Genomic DNA, 22,312 nt, shown 5'->3' on the forward strand with positions numbered 1-22,312 from the left:
TATCCCAAGTTGGGCCAAGATGACTAAGCCTTTATACTCTATCCATTCAATATTGAATGTGGGCCAGCCTGGGAAGGAGTATGACTTTTGGCAAGGAGGCTCTCAGTGCTAGAGGCTATCTGCATATAGGACTCCCAACGGTCCTTCCTCGAAGTGGGATTTGAGTGGTTCTTCACAGTGTCTACCATACTTCCTTTTCACTCCTAATCCCAAAGCTAACCCATTAACCTCACCTGAACCAAAAAAGGCTGATGGAGCTGTTAGATTGCTGCCTTAAGCCATGGAGATGATGCAGTGATTTCTTTGTGTTGGAGCGCAACCAGAGACAGAGAACTCTGGGATGAAAGACAAGCATATATATTCTTATAATATATGTGTTGGATCTTAAGCAGTTTAATTAATAGAATTATATGTAAATATCTGTAAATATGTGTGGAAAATTATAGGAGAAGATAGTTACTAAGTCAAGTTAATTGCTTAGAAAATCAAGTAGCAAATTACTTCAAAGTACATAGCAAAATTATAAAAAGAGAAATCATGAGGTAAGAGACTAGGGGAATGGATGGATAGTAAGAATTCCAGAGGTAAAAGATTAGTTGAAGGGGATACAGTAAGTAATCACTCCTAATAATAGTATGAAAACCTTGAAACCTTTAAAAATAGTTTCTTCATGGTTTGTGGTGAGCTAGAAGCTTTCTCTGAAATTGCAGCCAATGATAGATTTTCCTTCCTTTCCTCCTTCTTTTAAGTAATTGGTAATTTGTTGTATTGTCTGTCACTTTTGGGCAAAATAGGTTTTGGTGGTTATAGTTCCTCAGTAGTTACAAGTGGCTAGGGCAAGTTATGTGCCAGAATTGTTAATGTGGAGAAGTCTCAACTCAGAATTGGTGAGCTTTCTTTGTCTTTCTTGGGTGAAATGACAGTACTCTATCTTAAGATATGTATAGTATAAGAACATTAAGCACATGATTTTTCAATAATTTTGAGTTTGGTTTCTCCAGAAATTCTCAATGTTTTTGATTGTTGCATGGTTCATTTCTTTATTGTTTTGGCTATTGGAACTAAAGGTTGTGATTCTTTTAAGAATCTGTTCTTTGTCTAAAACTTCTTTCAGATAGTCATTGAGACTTAGTTTACATAGTATATATGTTTGCTATACAATACAAATTTACTTTCTGTTGAAATAGTTAAATAAAACAAAATAAAAATCCAGAATATTGACGTATATGTACAGAATGAATGTTATATATCTCTCTGAAAGCCGATTGTTTCATGTGTTTTCATTGCATTCACAGTCATTGTACCCTGTTTCTCCATATAATGTCATTTAAATGTATTTCATGGTGTTTTTTTTTTTAAATCTCTAGTACCTCCACTCCCTCCCATCTCAATGTAGGGATCACTGAATTTGTTCAGTCTACTCATGGCTTGGAAAATACAATTGAGAAATACCCAAGCAAGCACAACAGTGACCATAACCCAGCTTGTCAGAAGCCCATGTCCAGGCAACAAGCAAAACTTACAGTAGCTTCAAAAACTAGAGAACTGATGGTAGAACACACTGAAGGAACACAAAGAAGACACTACTTGGTGTCTTTTGTACTAAGGCAAATGTGAGATATGAAGACCTTTAGTATATTATTTTAATAATGACAAAGAAGGAGTCAATCTGAGATTTCAGTAGATATATCAGTCCTGAAGACCTCAGTGAAATGAAGATGCTGATACAGGGGTAAAAGGATTATTTGCTTCCTTGCTTTTCCAACTTCCCGTGTGCTTGTCTCTGTAATCTTAGATCTTTTCAAAACTGTGGGACATGGGAACAAAGATGTGTTGTGGTGGGTGCTGTCCAGAGGGTTTTTCAAATGCTAATATGTATTAGTATATATCAATGCTATATATAAGGGAAGCTGTGTTTTAGGCAGTCATAGATTTGAATTTTTTTCTCAGGCCCAGAGCTTCGCTGAGGTCCTGGGCTGGTGGAGGGGTACTGGGGTAGGGCCCGCAGGACGGTCATGGTGGGGAGGGAGCTGCGAGAGTGACACATTGTACACTGGGCAGAGAAGAAGGATGACTGCCCATAGATTTGAATTTGAGAAGGCAGAAATGTGGCCAGAGAGCTGGACACATCATTTATATACAATGAAACAAATAATATAAGCTCTGAGATACCATTTATCCCAGGGTATAAATACAACTTTTTCAGTTCAGCCTCAGAAAAACAAAGCAAAACAAAGCCATCTATTGACCTCATAACCTTAGGCAATCACAACTTGTTCTGGACTGAAGATAACAGTGCAACTGACAGATTTATTAGTTCTTCTTTCCTTTCCTTCTCTTCCATACCCATGGATTCACCTATTAGCAGCTAACCTGCTGCCTATAGTGTTACACATTGTGCTAGGAATGAAAAGAGTAATACTGAGTTCTGCCAGTGGTTAGTGCATGGTCTAATATAGGAGTATAGATTGAGTTTTAAATCTTTTCCTTCATTGCATTTATATTGTATCTAACTCTGAAGAAGACTCTTCTTCTGGCAAGGCTGTCACCCTTAACCTATAGTGTTGTTTCTTTTCATCCTTGCCCTGTCTCTATGGACTTGTCATCAGGCATGTCTTTCTCTTGTTTTGACAATCTTAACGCAGGGCCGTAATATTTCCAAACATGTTAAAAGCTCTGTCACTTACTAAATTTTATCTCTCTTTATTCTCTCACTCTGTTTCTCTAGATCTCTCTTTAATTCCAAACAAGTTAAAATATGGCTTTGGATTTCTCTTTAATTTTCAGTTACACATTATTCTTTTACTGAAAAAACTTTTTAGAGTGTTTGTGACCTGTAAGGAAATAACTTGGATTAAACGGCTTGATGTCATAGTCTCTTAGGATGTGTTGAAGTCAGAATCAGAACTCAGGTTTGCCTAAAGCTTCTTTATACTTTTCCTACTATATTCTGTTGCCTTCATCATGGCCCTCCTTTGATAATGTTCATCACCCCTAATTTTAACACAAAAATGCACTAATTTTAACACAATAAACACACTTATTTTAACATTTATACAGTTCAAGGGTGTACAGTCACATTTCAGTCCTGCACTTGAACAGAATCTAGGCTACCTATTCTAGATTAGGTAGAATCTAATCTTGACGTTTTTACCACGTTTGACTATGAATAGGGAGGCCCCAGATTTCTAGCACCAAGCTAGATTTCACTGCATCTAGCTTGGTGCTAGTGACTTAATACTTAAGAAATACTACGTGAATGTATTAATAACCCATTGGTATTTTATGATCTAGAGGCAAAATTTTTAAACATTTTTTGACATAAATCTTTAAAGACTTTCCTATGAAAATAGATTTGCAGTATTTAAACATTGAATTAAACTCTACAACTTTCTTTAACCCAATGTATCATGTTTATCTTGCTCTCTCAGAAACATACCTTGTAACATTTCAATTTTTCTGCATAGTGTTTTATCATATACGTAGAAAAATTCCCTATTGGATGTGTAGACTATTTCTTTTTTTGCTGTTGAAATAATTGCTATGTTGTCTATCCTTGTAGCTGAATCTTTGCTTACATCTCTGTTTATATTCTTAGAAGGAATACCTTGATGTGATAAGATTTACTGAGTGAAAGGATATGTATATATTAAAACTTTTGACAGGTAGTGCTAAATTATGCTACACAAAGGTTTTACTAATTTGTACTTACAGTACTAGTAGAATGATAAAACTACTTATTTTCTTGAATTCTTGCCACTACTGGGTATTTCCCTTATCACTACTGAGAATTATTACCATTACCATCACTATTATTATTTTATCATTTTTATATATGGAAAATGGAAAACATCACGATTATGAATGAAGTTAAAGGACAAATGACTGTGTGTAGTACCCTCTCCTAACTGTAGATGATTCTTTTATTGATAATTTCTTGTTTGATTTTTTAACCCTTATTTTTATGGGGTAAAGGGCAGACTAAAAGAGAATGTGTGAGAAAGATTACAGAATCTTGAATTTGTTAAAATAGTTAAGTTTAACTTGCTTCTCACTGTTTTCTTTTGCATTTTTTTTTTCTGACCTAGCTTTTTTGTTAGTACTTTGCCAGTTTTCTATAATCTTTTAAATTCATTATATTTTTCTTTTTTCTAAAAAGACTAAATTGGCTTATTTGAAAACAAAACTCAAATGACGAAAAAATAATTCAAAATTTAGGGTGGATTTTCTTGTTGATTATATGAGAGGAAACATCACAAACAAAATAGTTTCTTTGCCCTTTGAGGTAGTTGAGCTCTTAGCCATTCTTGGAATTAAGATCTCTAGTGAGAACAGATAACCCATCATATTCTGGCTAGCCTTGGAAAATCTTAATCCTTTTATCAGATTCAATAGGTAGCCTAGATTCTGTTCAAGTGCCAGGACTGAGATGTGACTGTACATCCTTGAACTGTATATTTGACATTTTTACCACATTTGACTATGAGTAGGGAGGCCCCAGATTTCTAAATTTGGTCTTAAATATCACTGTTCGGAGGTGGGTTTGGTGGGATGCTTGTTACAATGTTTCTCTTAATGTTTAATGTTTCTTGTATTATTGATTTTGAAATGACACATAATTGTGACTCTTTTCCTTCTTTCAGCATTATCTGCATACCAGAGGTACTACAGTTTACAATCTGACTACTGGAAGGTTAGTGCACATTTGCATACCTATTTCCTATTTGCTTTTTGGGCAAGTTACTGCTGGTTAAACTCAAAATGGATTGTGCTCTTTTTATGTGTGTGTGAGTGTGTGTGTGTATTTTGTTAATTACTTAAAAATAGTACTACTAGGAAAAAGGAATTTGGAAAATGAAAAATGAGCGTTCTTTGTGCTATCTTGTATATATCACCGTGTATTTTATTAAAAGAATTAGATTACTCTGACACAATCTATTGGCCAAAGATGATCCTAACTGTGAGAATTTAAGAGCAACAAGACCAAGCAGCAACAAAATGATTCTTTGGTTTTCTTAAATTGGTATCTGGGAATAAAAGGCTGAAGATGGGTGTATCCAGCTGAAAAGAGAAGGCATAATGGGAAAGTTATAATGGAAATCTTTCATGGTACAGTCTGTCTATAATTGGAGTTCTGATTACAGCTGACTATAATCATTTTTAAAAAGACCTACTTAAATGAAGAACTGTGCATTGCAATGAATCATCTATTTTCTTAGTTTAAGCAGTGCATAAAGTTACCTGGGCAGGTTGGTCTTTTATATCGTGTGTACTTTTATGTATAAGTTTATTGACTAGTGGAGGTTTCTTTATCTGAATTGCCATTTCAGATTTTTTAGATGGATTTTATTTTTCTGTTGCCTAGTTTCTCTTTCTTTTTGACGTGTTGAAGATATAACAATATACTTTGGTGATTTTTAAAAATGTATTGAAAATACCTTCTCTAATCTGTGGCTTATTTTTTAAAAAATGTTTATTGGAGTATAATTTACATACCATAGAATTCAACTGTTTTAACTATGCAATTCAGTGACTTTTAGTAAATTTCCAGAGTTATGCAAGCATAACCACAGAATCTTAGGACTTGCCCATCTCCCCTTAATGAAACATTATGCCCAACCCCTCTGGCAAGTCTTAATCTACTTTCTGTCTGTATCTATTTGTATTTTCAGGATAGTTCATACAAATGGAATCATATAGCAGATTGTCTTTCGTAATTGGCTTCTTTCACTTACTATGTTTTCAAAGTTGATCCATTTGTAGCATGTATTCATACTTTATTCCTTTTTACTATGTAAAAATATTCCAGTGTATGGATGTGTACCTCATTTTATTTATCCATTCATTGGTTGATGAGCATTTTAGTTGTTTCTACTTTTTAGCTATTGTGAATAATGCTGCTATGAACATTTGTGTACAAATTTTTGTGTGAAAATATATAGTTTTTTCTCTTGAGTAGATAACCAGGAGTGGAATTGCTGGGTTGTAGAGTAAATCTATGTGTTGTTCCTCATCTTTGTGGGAAGCATTCATTTTTCACCATTAAATATGTTAGCTGTAAGGTTTTTGTAGGTTTAGATTGAAGAAGTTCTCTTCTGTTACTAGATTTACTTGGAGGTTTTTTTCCCCCCTCATTATTTATAATGAATAGATGTGAAATTTGTCAGGTTATCCTTCTTCATCTATTGAGATCCTATGGGTTTTCTCTTTAAATTTGTTATATTGTTAATTAATTACAGTGCTTTATTTTTCAGATATTCCCTAAGTAAACCTCTTTTAGTCAGATGTGTTACATTGTTGGCTTCAATGTAGTAATATTTTGTTAAGGATTTCTGTATCTTTGTTCATAAGCGATATTACTTGGTAATTTTCTTCATATGACTGTCTGATTTTTGCATCAGGATAATTTTGGCCTCATAAAATGAATTGGGAACTGGTCTTTCCTCTAATGTGTGTGTAGGGTAGGTATTATTTCTTCCTTAAATGTGGACTACAATTTACCATAAAGTCATCTATCTAGGCCTACAGTTGTTTTTTGTGGAGAGCTTTTTAACTACAAATTCAATTCTTTTAGTATGTACACAGGTGTTCAGGTTTTCTGTCACTTCCTGGGTTAGTTTTGTTTTTCAAGAAATTTGTCTATTGTCAGATTTACTATTTTTTCTATTATAACCTTATTTTCCTTTTAATAACTGTAGAATCTGTGGTGAAGTGTATACCCTCTTTCATTCCTGATATTGATAATTTGGTCTTCTCCTTTTTTTCTTGATCAGCTTCGTTAGAAGTTCTTTAACTTCATTGATCTTTGCAAAGAATCAGATTTTTTTCCCATGGATTTTTTTTCTTCGATATGTTTTTCTGTTTTATATTTCTTCTATTTCCTATTTCATTGATTCCCAGTTGTCTTTATTTGCTTCTGCTTAGTTTGTGTTTAATTTTCTCTTCTAATTTCTGAAGGTGGAAACTTAGATTATTGGTTTTCTACCTTTTCCCTTTAATATAAGTATTTAAAGGTATATATTTCTCTTAGTATTGCTTTAGCTGTGTTTCACAAATTTTTATATTTTGTATTTTCATGATCATTCATTTGAAAATGTTTTCTACTGCTTTCTCACCTATGAGAGATACATATTTGGCTTCCTGTAGTTTGGTCAGAATATCGGAGTTTTAAAAATATCTCGTATTTGGATGGGAGACCACCTAGGAAGACCAGGTGCTGTAGGCATAAAAAATAAGAGATTGTAAGCTGACAAGGAAGGTCCTTGCAATCTGTGAGATCAAACAAGGGTTGCCTCACCTTAAAAAAAATAATAAGTAAAATATCTCATAGTTAATGATTTCTATTTCTCTTATGCAACATACTCTATATGGTTTCATTCTTTTGAAATGTATAGAGACTTCTTTTTTGAACACTTGAAAACAAACGTGTGATTCGCATTTGTTGGTTGTATTGTGCTATAATAACAGGTAAAGGTGGCTAGTAGCGTTTTTCTAATCTGTCTTGGAAGAGTTTTTGGTCTTTGTTATTTGCTGAGAGTTGATTATCTCTTCCTATGATCACGGAACTGTCTTTTAATTTTGCTTTAAAAAAATATTTTGAAGCTTTTTTTAGGTACATAAACATTTATGTTTGCTATTTTTACCTGATGAATTGACCTTTCATTACTATGAAATATTTTTTACCTTTGGTAATTCTATTTCTCTTGGCAGGTGTTTTATCTAGTATTAATATAACCATGCCATCCTTCTTAGCCTTGTTATTTACATGTTAATATCTTTTCCCTTTAACCTATTGGTATCTTTATATTTACAATTTTTTTGTAGAAAGCTTTTAAATGGGCCTTGCTTTTTATCCACTCTGGAAATCTCTGCTTTTTACTTGCATTCTTGTAATGCTGCATTGCTGTAAACCGTTGCATTACTTATAACTATTGGCAGTTAAAATCATTCATTTAAGTTGGGTTTGCTTCTTTCATTTCACTTTCTTCTTTTATGTTTGTTCCCTCGATTTCTTGGTTTTATGTTTCTCCTTACCTGCCTCCTCCCCACCCCCTTGATATTTGATCTATTTTATTTTACTTTTTAGCTATTCTTTTCATTTTTTTGTTCAGTGGTGGTTCTAGGGATTATAGTATACACCTTTAATTTTTCACACTGAAGTATCAGTTAATATTATACCAATTCATATAAAATTTAGAAAGTTTACAATTATAGGTCTAAATCTTATCCACCCATGTCCTTTATATAATATTGTTACATGTGTTAGAGCTATGTTATTAACTCCACAAGATGTTACTTTGCCTTAGACAGGCCTATATATTAGAATATAATAATAATTGTTTGTATTTACACATATATTTACCATTTCTGATGCTCTTCTTTACTTTCTCTGGATTGTTTTCATGTATCGTCATTTTCTTCTAGGCCAGAAAACTTCGTCTATCATTTCTTATAGTAAAAGTCTGGTGGAGATGAATTTATTTTACCTGAAAATATTTTTTTATTTCATTTTTAAAGGGCATTTTTGCTGGATAGAGAATTATAGGTTTGCTCGCCCTTTTTTAAAAGTGAAATTCTGTTCTCTTCTTGCCCCTCCATTTTTTCTGATGATAGATCAGCTCTCAGTTGACCCACTATTCCCCTGCATATAATTTATTGTTTGCTCTTTTTAAGATTTTCTTTTTATCTTTGACGTCCTAATATAGTTTGATCATGATATACCTCTGCATGATCGCCTTGTCTGTAAATATTTACTTTGGGTGTTAAAAGTTCTCTACAATTACTGTAATACCGCCAATCTCTTCCTTTATGTCTGTAAATATTTGCTTTGTATATTTAGGTGCTCCTATGTTGGGTGCATAAATGTTTACACCGGTTATATTCTCTTGTAGGCTTGATCCTTTTGTCATTATGAAATGTCTTCTTTTGTCTTTTATTATAGCCTTTGTTATAAAGTCTATTATTTCTGATATAAGTATTGCTACCTTGGCTTATTTCTTCATTTGCATTTGCATGAAATATCTTTTTCCATCCCTTTACTTTCAGTCTCTGTGTGTCTTTTGATCTGAGGTGGGTCTCTTGTAGACAGCATATGTATGAGTCTTTTTTCTTTTCTATTCAGCTATCCTTTGTCTTTATTGGAATATTTAGACCATTTACTTTTAAAACAATTATTGATAAGTAGGTAGTTATTGCCATTTTATTATTCATATTTATGTCCCCCCCCCCCCAAAAACCAAAAAAAAAAGGTCCTAACATTTCCTGTAATACTGGCTTTTGTCTCGGAATCTCTTTATCTGTCCTTTGACTCTAAATGATAGCTTTGCTGGTTAGCGTAATCTTGGTTGTAGGTCCTTGTTTTTCATCACTTTGAATATTTCCTGCCAGTCCCTTCTGGCCTGGAAAAGTTTCTGTTGAGCTGACAATATTATGGAAACTTTCTTGTAGGTAGCTAACTGCTTTTCTCTTGCTGCTTTTAAGATTCTCTCTTTGTCTTTAGACTCTGGCATTTTCATTGTGATGTGTCGTGGTATTGGCCTCTTTGGGTTCATCTTGTTTTGGACCCTCTGTGCTCCCCGGCTTGTATGTCTATTTTGTTCACCAAGTTAAGGAAGTTTTCAGTCATTATTTCTTGAGATATGTTCTCAATCCCTTGCTCACTTTCTCTTTCTGGTACCCGGATGATGCGAATGTGGTACACTTGATGTCGTCCCAGAGGCCTGTTAAACTGTCCTCATTTTTTTGTATTCTTTTTTCTTATTGCTGTTCTGATTGGATATTTTCTCCTATCTTATCTTCCAAATCGGTGATTTGATCCTCTGCTTCATCTAATATCCTGTTGTTTCTGTCTCGTATATTCTACATTTCAGTTATTGTATTCTTCATTTCTGACTAGTTTTTTATGGTGTCTGTCATTTTGTATATATTCTCACTGAGTTCATCTGTTCTTCCCTTAAGTTCATCGTTTTACCTGTGTTTTGAACTTTGTATCTGGTAGATTGCTTGCCTACATTTTGTTGAGTTATTTTTCTGGAGTTTTGTCCTATTCTTTCATTTCGGACATGTTTCTTTTTTTCTTCATTTTGGCTGCCTCCCTGTGTTTGTTTCTCTGTATTAGGTAGATCTGCTACAACTCCCAGTTTTGGCATGGTGGCCTTATGTAGTAGGTGTTTTTGTGGGGCCCTGTGGTACAGTCTCCCTGGTCACCTGAACTTTGTCATCCAGGTGTGTCCCTTGTGTGGTTTCTGTGTGCCCTCCTATTGTAGTTGAGCTTTGATTGGTGTTGGCACGTCTGTGGGTGGGATGTGAGGACTGATTAACTATGAGCTGTTGTGTGGGGGCAGACCCCACTGAGCAGAGTTTGCTTTAGTGGGGCTCTGATGCCTGCTGAGTCCACCCTTTGGGTATGTTATATGTATAGCTAATTGGGTTGTACTCTGGTGTGATCTGAAGCTGGCCACCAGGTGTTTTGATTCTGGCACCTCTTTGAAGGGGCTCTGGTGCAGGCCAAGGTCAGCCATTGCCTGTACTCAGTTTGGAGCCATCTGATAGGAGCTACAAAGTGATCTGTGCTTGGTAGCTGCCAGTGTTGGGCTTGGAGGTATGTGGGAGAGGCCATGCAGGGAACCAAGGCTGGCTGCTGCTAGTGCTGGGCTTGGGGCTTCTTGGCAAGAGGTATGGGGCACACAGAGGCCAGCTGCCCCTTGTTTGGGGTTTGTATACCTTTGAGAGATTTCAGGAAGGTCTGCAGTGGAGGCTTAAGTGGCTGCTTGTGAGGAACAACCACCAAAAGAGATCCTGGCAGGTGGGAGAGTTGAGTGGGGTAGAGCCTCAGGGAATCATCAGAGTATGAGGAAAGGTGTTAGCCAGGGTGATTGATATTCAGATTTGCAGGCTGGTTGGGGAGGGGAGTCGGGGCTCAACAAAAGGAACAGTGGTGCTTGCCACTATTCTCATGGAGAGCGCTGTGCTTTCAGCCCTAGCCTTGAATCCAGACAATTCAGTTTCCACATGTCCCTGGTGCTTTTAGTGTTTCCCTTCACTGGAGCTTAGGGTGATTATTTGTGAGCGACTGAGTTTTTGCTGGGCCCTTTAGGAGGATGTTAACTGGCACTTTGATGTCGGCATTGTTTGAGTCTGGGGCTTGGTTCTTGGATCCCCCATGAAAGATTTGCTTGGAGGTTCTTCGTTCTGTAATTTAGTTTTAGTTTTGATGTGATAATGGGAGCAGATGAACACAATGTTCATCTACTCCTTTATCTTGACTGGAAATGTTTGTTTCTGTTCACTCTTGAGTGTCCTTAGCTAGCTTCTTTATGTATATATTATAAATTCTGTAAGCCAGAGTTTATAGTTTTTATAAAACTATAGTTATTTTGTATTTATTATACCCAAGAGAGTCTTCCATATTATCTTACTTAGCCTTCATTGGAAGCAGTAGTGTGATAACATTTTGTTACCACTTTGTCTGCATTTGGACTTCATAAAAATGTAATCATGTAGCATATTTTTTTCACTCTGTACTATGTTTGTTGGATTCATTTCTGTATGGCAGTCGTTTTAATTGCTGTATAATATATTTCATTGTGTGAATATGCCACAGTTTATTCATTTTATTATTGAGGACATTTGCTTTTTATGAAGTTTGGCTATTACTGATCTTAACTTTGCAAGTTCTTTATGCCCTTGTTGTCTGATACCTGAAAACTGATTTGAAACAATATTTTTGTCTAGCTTTTCTAATTATAATTATTTGGAGAGAAGAAATTGGGACTTAAGTCTGGAAAAAAATTAGTCTACTATTGGAACTCCCCTCTAATCTTACTTATAATAAGGAAAACTCATTAAAAGGTTATTATTAAGTAACTCATTTTAGACATTTCCACTAATAAGGGTATATAAGTTTAATTAATTAATAATGCCAATACGTGGAATAATAGTCATCAGAATAATTTATCATTGGTCGTTTCTTATTGTACAGTTCTTAACAGGCAATTTGAGATCATTCTAGGTGTCAAAAGCTGACTCCCCAAATATTGAGGACACAAACCTGAGTTTATTGCTTACCATGGTAAGGGAGAACACCACCTCTGCAGAGCTTTGTTGGCATCTTACAGGGTTAAGGTAAGGTCAGAACTAAGAATTGATACTTTGTTTTTAAAGGCAGGTCTATCAATTTGGGAGCTTGATTGGGTAAGCACCTCCATATAACAGTCCAGAAATGGTGGATATGTCAAGCAAGAAATTTGAGGCAAGGGGTATTCAAAGAATCTTGGGCCACAAACTATTGTCGATGCTTCTCATTGAAGAGTTGATGGTTCCTGTAATAACGGAGAAACCATTTGCCAGGACAGGAGACATGGAAAAGCAAAGTAAAGCTAATGAAATCAGAGGGCTAGTGAAGTCATGTTAACATAGTCAGGTTTGGTTTAGGATCTCAGGTCCAAGCACACTGTGGGGGTAGATGATTTTGGTTCTCTCAGGGTTCAAGAACTTGTACCAGATGTTGTCACTTAAAGACATTAATGCTTCTTATTTTCATTTCTCTAAGCATTATTAAATAATATAACAGTAATGTTTGTGATGCAATGAATGGGTATTTACTCAGCTATATGCTTAGTTGCTGATGGTGATCAGAGTTTACATTCATGGCTCAGTGATTTTTAGGTTTAATTTTTATTTTTATAGCTTTGTCGAACTTTATGATTTATACCTATAATGTATTATAAATTGAAGAATGTAAGTATAGGATTGATTTTTTTTTTTTGATATATGACTGAGATAATTATCTCCTGAGTTTTAGTTGTACTTACTTCTTTAGACCACATCTCTCTAAACATATCCTCTACAATTGGATCTTAAAAAAATTAAAGTGATTATCATACTACATGTCCTCAATTTTTCACCTGAAATTCTTGCATCCAGAATTGTGTAGAGTTAAGGATCCTCTATCTCTCTATTTCAGAAAGATAATGCATTTACTATATTAAATAATACGCCCTGTGGCGTCTGAGGTAGACTTCTGCAAGCAACATATTTACATTTCTGCAGTGATGGTATGAATAGTTATATTAAGTGGGTAGATAAATAAAGACTTCTGTCAGTTCACACCAGAGTTTTTCATACTGGAAGTGTTTTGGTGGCTGATTTATGAGAAACTTTAATTTTCGTTTTGTTACAGTCTTTTGGAATTCAGGAAGGACAGTTAGGGATCATTGATCTGTAATACAAAATGACATCTCAGTCTTTTTTTTAACATTTCAAAACTAAATAATGTTATGTAATCAAAAATTTTATTTTTTGAGAGATCTACTTTTTTTTTTTAACCTAGTTCAGTACAAATGACAGTCATTTTGAAATGGTGAAAATTTGTCAGTTCTTTCATGACTATTATATCATGTCAAATATCTTGACTATTAATGATTGTAATAAGCACCTTAGTAATACTAGCATATAAGAACAAATACTTAACAATTTGTTCTGTATACCATGTAGAAATGGCAAAAGGATTAAACAGTATAGGAGAGGAAAACCTTTCCTCTGACCTTTTAGATTTTGTGGCTGGGGCCTGTGAATTACCCTTACAGCAGTCAGATTAACAGATAAAAAACAGTTTATTTACACATGCAATGCATATACATACAGGAGAACTCAGTGATGAGTAACTCAAAGGGATGGTTAGAATTTGGGGTTATATACCAACTTATAGGTGATTGAGAGAGGAAGACAGGACACTTAGGGGAAAACAAATGATTTCGGAAAGATAAGTGGGCTCATAGGAGAATAGATGGGAGATATGATAGTCCTGTGGAATTGTCTGTTAGAGTTGCTCCCAGAGGGGGAGATTTGTGACAGTTGAGTTCTCTTGGGAGGTTCTGCTTTTAGCATGTAGATGGTTTTAGAAACTCAAATCCATCAGTTCAAAATAATTCTTATGCCAAAGCAGGATATTTTGGGGGTACCATGTCCTAATCTGCTTCAATAACAACGACAGCAAAACCTAAACTCATGAGTCAGATAAGTTTAGAAATTGATATTATGGTTTATGGTATAAAGTAGAAAGCTGGAATAGAAAATTGTATGTACACTGTTAATGCTGCTGTGTATTTCAGTATACAAGTAGAAGACTGTAACGATATATGTTGAAATGTGAAGAAGTGCTGGTGCTTCCTGATGAATTTTATCATGTACTTTATTAAACAATTGGCGATACACTTTTACAGTAAATAGTCCCCGCTTATCTACAGGGGAGACTTTCCAAGGCCCCCAGTTGCTGTCTAAAACCGTGGATAGTACCAAACTCTTTATATAATACATTTTTTCTATATGTACATACCTATGATGAAGTTTAATTTATAAAATAAGCACAGTAAGAAATTAACAACAATAACCATTAATAGAACAATTATAACAATATACTGTAATGAAAACTAAATGAATGTGATCTCTCTCTTTCAAAATATCTTGTTGTACAGTGCTCACCTTTTCACTTAAAGGAAGCACTTTACAGCTTCTCTTTGGCATATCCGAATTGCCAACCTCACTACTCTGGCACTTTGGGGCCATTATTAAGTAAAATATGGGTAACTTGAACACAAGCACTGATAAGCAAGAGAGCTGATCTGATTAGACAGCTACTAAGTGACTAACAATCATGGAATATATACAGCATGGTTACACTGGACAAAGGGACTTTTCATGTCCTGGGTGGGATGGAATGAGATTTCATCTTGCTTGCTATTCAGAATGGTGTGTAATTTAAAATTTATGAATTGTTTATTTCTGGAATTTCCCATTTAATATTTTTGGACTGTAGTTGACCTCGGGTAACTGAAACCACAGAAAGCGAAACCACAGTTAAGGGGTGATTACTGTACTTCAAGAAGTCAAACCTTGTGGAAATTAATTTGCTTATGTTTTGGTATGCTAAATATAGACAGTTCTTGTTCTTAAAGCAGATTCACCGAAGAGGTCTATTTTACTGTTTGATTCAATATATGCTAAAAAATTGTAATGGTATATTTCTTACCAGCTCTGAAAATTGTGTTGGTCTTCTTTCCTAATTGGGGCTGATTAGCAAAGTTTTCTTTAGCCCATTTAGCTCCCATATGGTTGTTTATTATTATTATCATTGGCAGCTAATGTTGCACTGATGTGGTGGTATTAGGGGTTAATGTTGGTTAGGGGAGATATTTTACAGAGAGAGTTATTATGGTGGAATGACTCAAGGTTCTTCAAATTCATGTTTTGAATTTAGAAATATATTTATTTAAATATATCAATCTTGTAGCTTTATAACATGGAAATATATAGAATTTTAAGGGAAAACAGAACTTTTGTTTGTAGTTCAACAAGCTTAATGCTTAAATTAACCTGGGGCAGGGAGAGCAGGGGCGGTGCCTAGAAAGACAGAGACCAAGAGAATGAGATCTTTTAAAGAATATGTAGGAAAAGTTAAAAAGCAGTATATTTGAGAATGAGAGTTAGATTCTTTTTAGAAGCAGAACACATCCTAGAAATCATTTTATAATCTTTTTACTTTATGGACGGGACATACAGTGTTCATGTGATTAAGGAAGCCCCCAGGTCAGCACAAATTGGTGGATAAACTAATGGAATCTGTGCTCATTTTCTGACTTTTCAATGACAGTTTATGTCAGTTACTAACTGGCTTTTATGTTCATTGACAAGGGCTTTGTTGGCAATACAGGGATAAGTAAGATACTTCCTGCCATCAGATTACCCTTTTTTTTTTTTTTTTGTGAGAGACACAAATAAGCCATGAGTTTTTGGTGGCTAATTTGTTGGAGTTATTGAGGGCTATGAGGGAGACAGAAGTGCGTATCTTTGTGTAAAGATATGGGAAAGTCTGAGTGGGGATTAGAGAGACTCCACAGAGAATTTGAAACTTGAGGGACGGATTAATGAGAGTTTTCCAGATAGGAGATCTGGAAAGGCTTTCCAAGAAGAGAACTGAGTAAGCACAAGTTCAAATAGGAGTTTAGAGAGTTCCGAAGTTCTTGGTCTAGAACAGAGATCCAAAAACTTTTCTGAAAGGGTGAAATAGTAAATATTTTAGGCTTTGTGGGCCAAGAGGCAAAATCAGCAATTATGTAGGTACTTAGCTTATCATTTACAATGTAATCATTATGAAATATAAAAATTCTTTTTAGTTACTAGCCTGTAAAGAAAAAATTTGACTGGCCACAGTTTATGGACCCTTGTTTTAGAGCCTTGGATAATTGTTGGGCACCTCAAAGTGGGGAAAAGGAAGGCAAGGACCAGATAGATAATAAATGGGTTTGCAACAGCACAGATCTGGAGTCTTAGATTTATCTTAGTCTTTTTTTCAATATCTAAATCAAATTCTGTAGTGCTGGAAATCAGTCATTAAATAAATAAAACACAATGACTTCCAGAGATTGGTTGGAAGTACATTGACTGCACATTTTTAAAAAATTATTATCATAAAGAGACTACTGTCTTTCTTAATAAAGTTTATAATTTTTCCATGAAGTTCTTGTGCATATTATAAAATAGTATATTTTATATCTTGCAATTTTATTAACATAAATGTTTAATTTCATCTTTTATCTCTGCTAGTATATGTTAAGTTAAATTTATCAAGAAACTTAACTAATTTACAAATTTGGTTAATTTGACTATGTTACTTTGGATCTTTTCTATGGACTTTTAATTTCTTTGTAATTAATGATAATTTCGTTTCTTCATTTCTAACTTTTGTGAACTTTTCTCCTGCTGTGTGGTAACTAGGATGCCAACAAAGTATTGATCGAAAGATGTAATATAGTACATTTTTCTTGTTTCCCTTCTTAAAGGGACTGTCTTAAATAGTTTTACCATTAAGTATGATTACTTTAATTTTTTTGGTAAATAGCAAACTAAGAATTGAAAGGAACTTCCTTAATCTAATGAAAGCCAACTTTTAAAAGTATTAATTTAAAAGTCAAAGATTTTTCTTTTGTATGCAAATGTTCTTTCTGCATCCACTGAGATAGTTTTATATTTTTTCTCCGTAAGTCAATTTTGTATATCTGAGGTAAGTTCAAATTGGTAATACGTTTTTATCATTGTTAAGTATTTCTGGATCAGGATTGCTAATGAGTAGTATCTTTGTATCTTTGTTCATAATTGAAATTGATCTATATTTTTCCTTTCTTCACTTGCCTATCTGAGGTGGTTCTACATTCCAAGGAGCTGGTCAGAGGAAGAGGAAGCGGGGTGCAACAACCCTTCCCTTTAAGGGAATCATGAGATTATAACATATCCCTTTGTACACATATCACTGGCGATAACTTAGTGATATGAACACTCATAGCTGCAAAGGAGGCTGAGAAATGTCTTTATTTTGTCTGATCATGGTAATAGTTGGTCTAAAAGACAGAGAAGGTACACATATTGTTGCAAAGTAGATTGCACTAATAATACACCTTAACACATGTTATTGGTAAGTAAGGGAATTATGTATGACATGAAAGTCTTGTTTCACTTCAGTTTTTTTTTTTAAGATAATATGAGTGTAATTATAAACTCTAGTAAGAAAGGGAAAAACTTGGCTGCCGACTGGCAGCGGGAGTCCTATAGTCTAGATTTTAAGAAAATTAAACATGAGTACTGGTATCCAAAGTTCCTCCTCAGAGAAAATTACATCCTTGGTCTTGTATAGCTCTCAGCTATTTTCATTGTCTCAGCACCTCTAGCTCTGCTCAAATGAAACAGTTGATAGCATTCAAACTTAATTGTTTTGTTCATTTTTAATGTTGACCATGGCAAGCTATCATCTGGGTCAGCATACCTCCAAGTACCAGTTACTCTTTTTGAAATCTGGTTATAATATTGCTTAGGTTTTGAATAGTCTTGTTCATAACTCTCTTTTATTTTTAAGTCCTATTATTTCTAATGTGCAATTTTTTTTTTTACAATGTGTGAGACTTTTAAACTAAAATTATATGTATCATGCTATCTCTATTTTGCAGTTACCATGTGCTAGGTAATTTTCTTGGTGGTGTTCAATACAGTGCCTCCTTTACTTCTCTCAGAAAAATCCCAAGTGCCAGGTAGTAGTTTAATTATTTTACATGTATGATCATATTTAATTTCTCAAAATAACCCTGTGAAATTGAAACTTAGTTGACTTGTTTCATGAGTCTTGATAGATTGTAAGTGACAAGGCTGGAATTCTAACCCAAGTCTGTTGGCCTCTATAGCCTGATTTCATGATCACTATGCAATACCACGCATAGGTTTTAGAAGCAGAACTTCTACTTTATTTTGGGCCTGATGAATATAATGAGCTTTATAGTAACCTCAAGTGTCCAAAACATAGTTCAGGCTGTATTAGGAAGTGATTCAGTATAAATTGAATCAGCAAAGTATTGAATTCTTTGATAAAAACTGCTTAACAGGTTATTTAAGGTTATAAGAGATTGATTTATTTAGTGGCATATTTTTCTTAAATAACTTATATATGCCAGTTATTTTACCATAGGGATACAAAAATGACTCTGCCATTTACACACTCATTCTAATGGTAGACCAGCGTATCTATAACAGACATCAATCTTCATTTGAAAACATGTATCAGAAACCTAACTCTCTTTGGGCTTGGGAATGTGTCAGATAATACTTCTGGAAGGAAGAGGTGAGAGATACGTTAAAAGATTGATCAGAATTTGCAAGATTGAGAAGTGAATTGAAGGAATGACGACATGGGCTTTTCAGCAGAGGAAGCAAACATTTAAAATAACAAAAATGTAAGAGCATATTTTATCCTTAGATGTGCATATTATTTGTCCTGATTGAAGTGATGGCTATGAGATTGGGAAAATTGATGAAGAGTTATAAAATGAAGACTCTAAGTCAGGCTAGGTTGTAGGGAGGGACTCTTCAGAGAAGCTTAAAATAGAAAGTGCCATGTTCGAGTTTTTGAAAGCTTATTGGCAGTGGTGTGGAAGGTAGGTTGAAAAAAGGAAGGGGAAAGAGAGGTTAGAATTTGGAAGACGAGTTACACAACTATTGAAACAGGTCAGGCAGGCAGAGTTCAGGCCCTAAATTACCTAGAGAATGGCAATAGGAATCGAAAAGAGAATAGATTCAAAGGTTTTTAGATTGTAAAACAAGCTTTGTGAATTGAATGAATGTAGTTCATTGGTGGGGAGGAGGTGAGAGAAGAAAAGGAGTACTACTTTTTGACTTAACTGGTGAGATTGTTACCACTATCTAAAATCTTCAGTACGGTTAGAACATCAGACTCTGCTGTCCAGTGAAAGATTCATGGAGTTTCAGGTATTTGTAGTATATGCAACAGGTGGAGGTAACCAAAAAGTATTTGGAAATTCATTCCTGGAGCTTTTGAATGCCTTTACTCACAGGCATCCTACTGGGTTCCCCTCACTTTGGTCCCCAGTGATGATGAACAGATGATTCCTCCCGCCCTGCTGCACCACTGTGTATCACTGGTTATGTGAAATTAGTATGAAATTAGTATCAGAGAATAAGAAATTTGATATTTTTCTAATAGTTTGGCTTGGTTTTATTTTGTAATGATATCCCCGTATAAAAATATGATTGTCTTCAAATGTGATTACTGGAGCATGGCATGCTTGATGGTACTATAATCAAGTTGCTATTCTTCCCAAAGATTGGCAACATTATAACAATATCTTAATAATCTCATCATTTAGAACCCAATTACTCACCCTTAAGTGACTATCTTTGGCTTTGATATTGTCTAATAGAAGCTTGAATATTACTTTTACTAATACTCTCTTTTATTAATCTCATCCACCCTTTGGAGTAAGCTGCCTTCTTACTCTTGCTGCTTGATTACTGCTGCATGCTTGTAAGATACTAGGTCCAAACGTTCCTCAAAAAATTCAAACCTTGGGAAGTAGAAAATAGCTGTGGCCTCAAAGGGATGGTGGGGTGGGGGGGGGAGTTGTGGCACTCTACTGCTATCTTTAAAGCATGTTTGCCTTTAAAATCGTGATATGCTCATGACTGTCACTCTAGTCCCTGCCCAGTTGACTTTTTACACAAGGTTATTGCTTGTCATTGTTGGGAGGCAATAGTTCTTTTCCCCTTGCAGCTTGGATCCAATGATTGGGGGCCTGCAAATTAGCTGACAATAGACTAACAGGAAAAAAGACAAAGTTTGGTTATATGTACATGCTGGAGTTGCTTAGTAATGAGTGACTTCCTCAATAGCCAGAGATAAAGGTTTATACACAAACCTAACAAAACAGGGATGGGGCTAGGGGTGGGGTATGTGTTAGGTAGGGCTTCATTGGGAAACTTGGAAGGTTATATTGAACTTAACAGAATGGAGTTGGGTCAGGGAGGGGGTAGGTCTTCATTGAGAAGGTAGAGAAGGTTCTATTTGATTTCCTGATGCTTTTGAGTAGCTGAAATCACACTTCCCAGTGCTAAGGGTCAATATTTTCACAATCAGTAAACTTCTATTGAGGAGAGTCATTGGCAGTTGTATTTTCAAGATGCTCTGCCTAAGTTTAGATAATGTTTAGTTCTGTAGCTGCTGATTGTTCAGATGTTTCCAGTTAAACGTAATTTTCCTACTGCTTTGGTGGACCATTAACCCCTTTATCACCCTGATGACCATGATACACTAACAGGAGGAAGAAGAGAAAACACGTAGGCAAAGAAAGCAAAAGCTGGAAGCCACATGGTAGAAATCTGCTTTTACTGCCCAAAACTGTCACATTGCTAAGTTTTTTCTCATTGAGAGCAGCCAGGAAAAAAGGAGATTGGTCAGGCAACAGTGCCTTCAATGGGGCTTCATAGACAGATTTAAGGAAATTTGGCAGGGTGAGGGTCTAAATAAGATTGTCAACTTTTTAATTTCATCTGTGTTATTCAGAGGCTCACTATTTTTGTATAATTTAGTTTATCACTATTGTTTTCCAATCCACTCTTACATAAGTATGTTCATGAAAATGGAAGCAGAACTCTCAATGCCCTTTCCTTCAATTTGGAAATAGTCTGGGAAAACTGAGAGAATCTGAGAAACAGCTGGAAAAAATAAGGCTTGTAGTGTTTTAACTCCAGGATACTGCAGAGTGCTCCTCTCTCAGATCTGAGATTGTACCACTTGGAGCTTTGAGTTCAGAACATAGGACATTCAGGAGTTACTCAGCTATGTTGGGGATCAGTGAAATCACTACTATGAACTCTGGTATTGGTGAACTGCTAACATAGTGAATGACGTCCGTGACAATAATTGTACTGTAGACACAGTATAGGAGCCTTCACTATGAATTGATAGTAATTTCATCAAGTTATTTCTTGATTTGGGGTTGTGATGGGTACTGTAATACAATTAGGTCAGATGTTGGCAAATCTTTTGTAAAAGGCCAGATAATGAATATTTTAGGCTTTGCAAGCCAGATAGTCTCTCTGTTGCAATTACTCAACTCTTCTGTTGGAGCGGGAAGCAGCCATAGACAAATAAGTGAATGAGTGGGTGTAGCTATGTTCCAATAAAACTTTATTTACAAAAACAGGTGACTGGCTCCATTTGGCCCATGTGTGTACTATAGTTTGCTGATACCTGATGTTTGATATTATAACCTCTAAGGATTTGGACTGAAGCAGGACTATATTTTATAATAATACATTTCCCAGAAAGTTAGTAGGTTGAAGAAGGACTACATCACATTTATATTTATTTACATATCAGTACCTTTGCTCTGGTCATTCTTTTGCATAAACCCATGTTTCTCAATAGGAATGCTCCTGGAATTTTTGGTGAGGTTGTACATTGAGAGGGAATATATCTTTTTCAGGACATATAGCCTTTCCTACCCCCAGGTCACAAATTTCAAAGATGTATGATTTAGAACCCGTGGCTGAGATGGCTTGTTTTTCCTTCTTAGCCATCGTTGAGGTACAGTATCCAAGTAATACCTCTTTTCTTAGTCTTTATTGTCCTTCATTGACTCTTAAATGGTTGTAGCTTGGAATACGTTATTATGTACATTCCATGTACATAGTATGTCCAAGAAATGTCCAAACCTGAAGAGCTTTTTTTGTTTGTTTGTTTGTTTGTTTGTTTATTTGAGCAAAACTGACAACAGTTGCTGGGAAGCAAAATCTCAATGGATTGAAAAAAAGCTCTGGAAAATGGCAGTTTTAGAGTTTATTTTATACATTAGAATCAAAGGAAGAGACTAAGGAAGGTTAAGTGAAATCCATTGGTGATAGATTAAGGGAGGTGGGAGAAAGCAAAGTGGTGAAATCTCTGGGATTGGATAAAAAGGCAAAATAGAGAACCACA

The 22,312-nt window shown here is 35.1% G+C and overlaps 1 protein-coding gene across 12 annotated transcripts in view; it reads left to right on the plus strand.

The window, feature by feature from the left end:
• KDM6A (lysine demethylase 6A) overlaps positions 1-22,312 on the plus strand; it is a 193,351-nt gene that overhangs the window by 56,027 nt on the left and 115,012 nt on the right. For 11 of the 12 annotated variants that reach the window (XM_011380028.2, XM_011380032.2, XM_011380031.2 and 8 more), the window contains exon 4: positions 4,644-4,693. The exons of the other annotated variant lie outside the window; for it this stretch is intronic. In XM_011380028.2, the coding sequence (XP_011378330.1) occupies positions 4,644-4,693 (50 nt within the window). The remainder of the gene's footprint in view (positions 1-4,643; positions 4,694-22,312) is intronic. 12 annotated transcript variants of the gene reach the window in all.

Source organism: Pteropus vampyrus, unplaced genomic scaffold (assembly GCF_000151845.1).
Source record: "Pteropus vampyrus isolate Shadow unplaced genomic scaffold, Pvam_2.0 Scaffold387, whole genome shotgun sequence".
Lineage (NCBI taxonomy): Eukaryota > Metazoa > Chordata > Mammalia > Chiroptera > Pteropodidae > Pteropus > Pteropus vampyrus.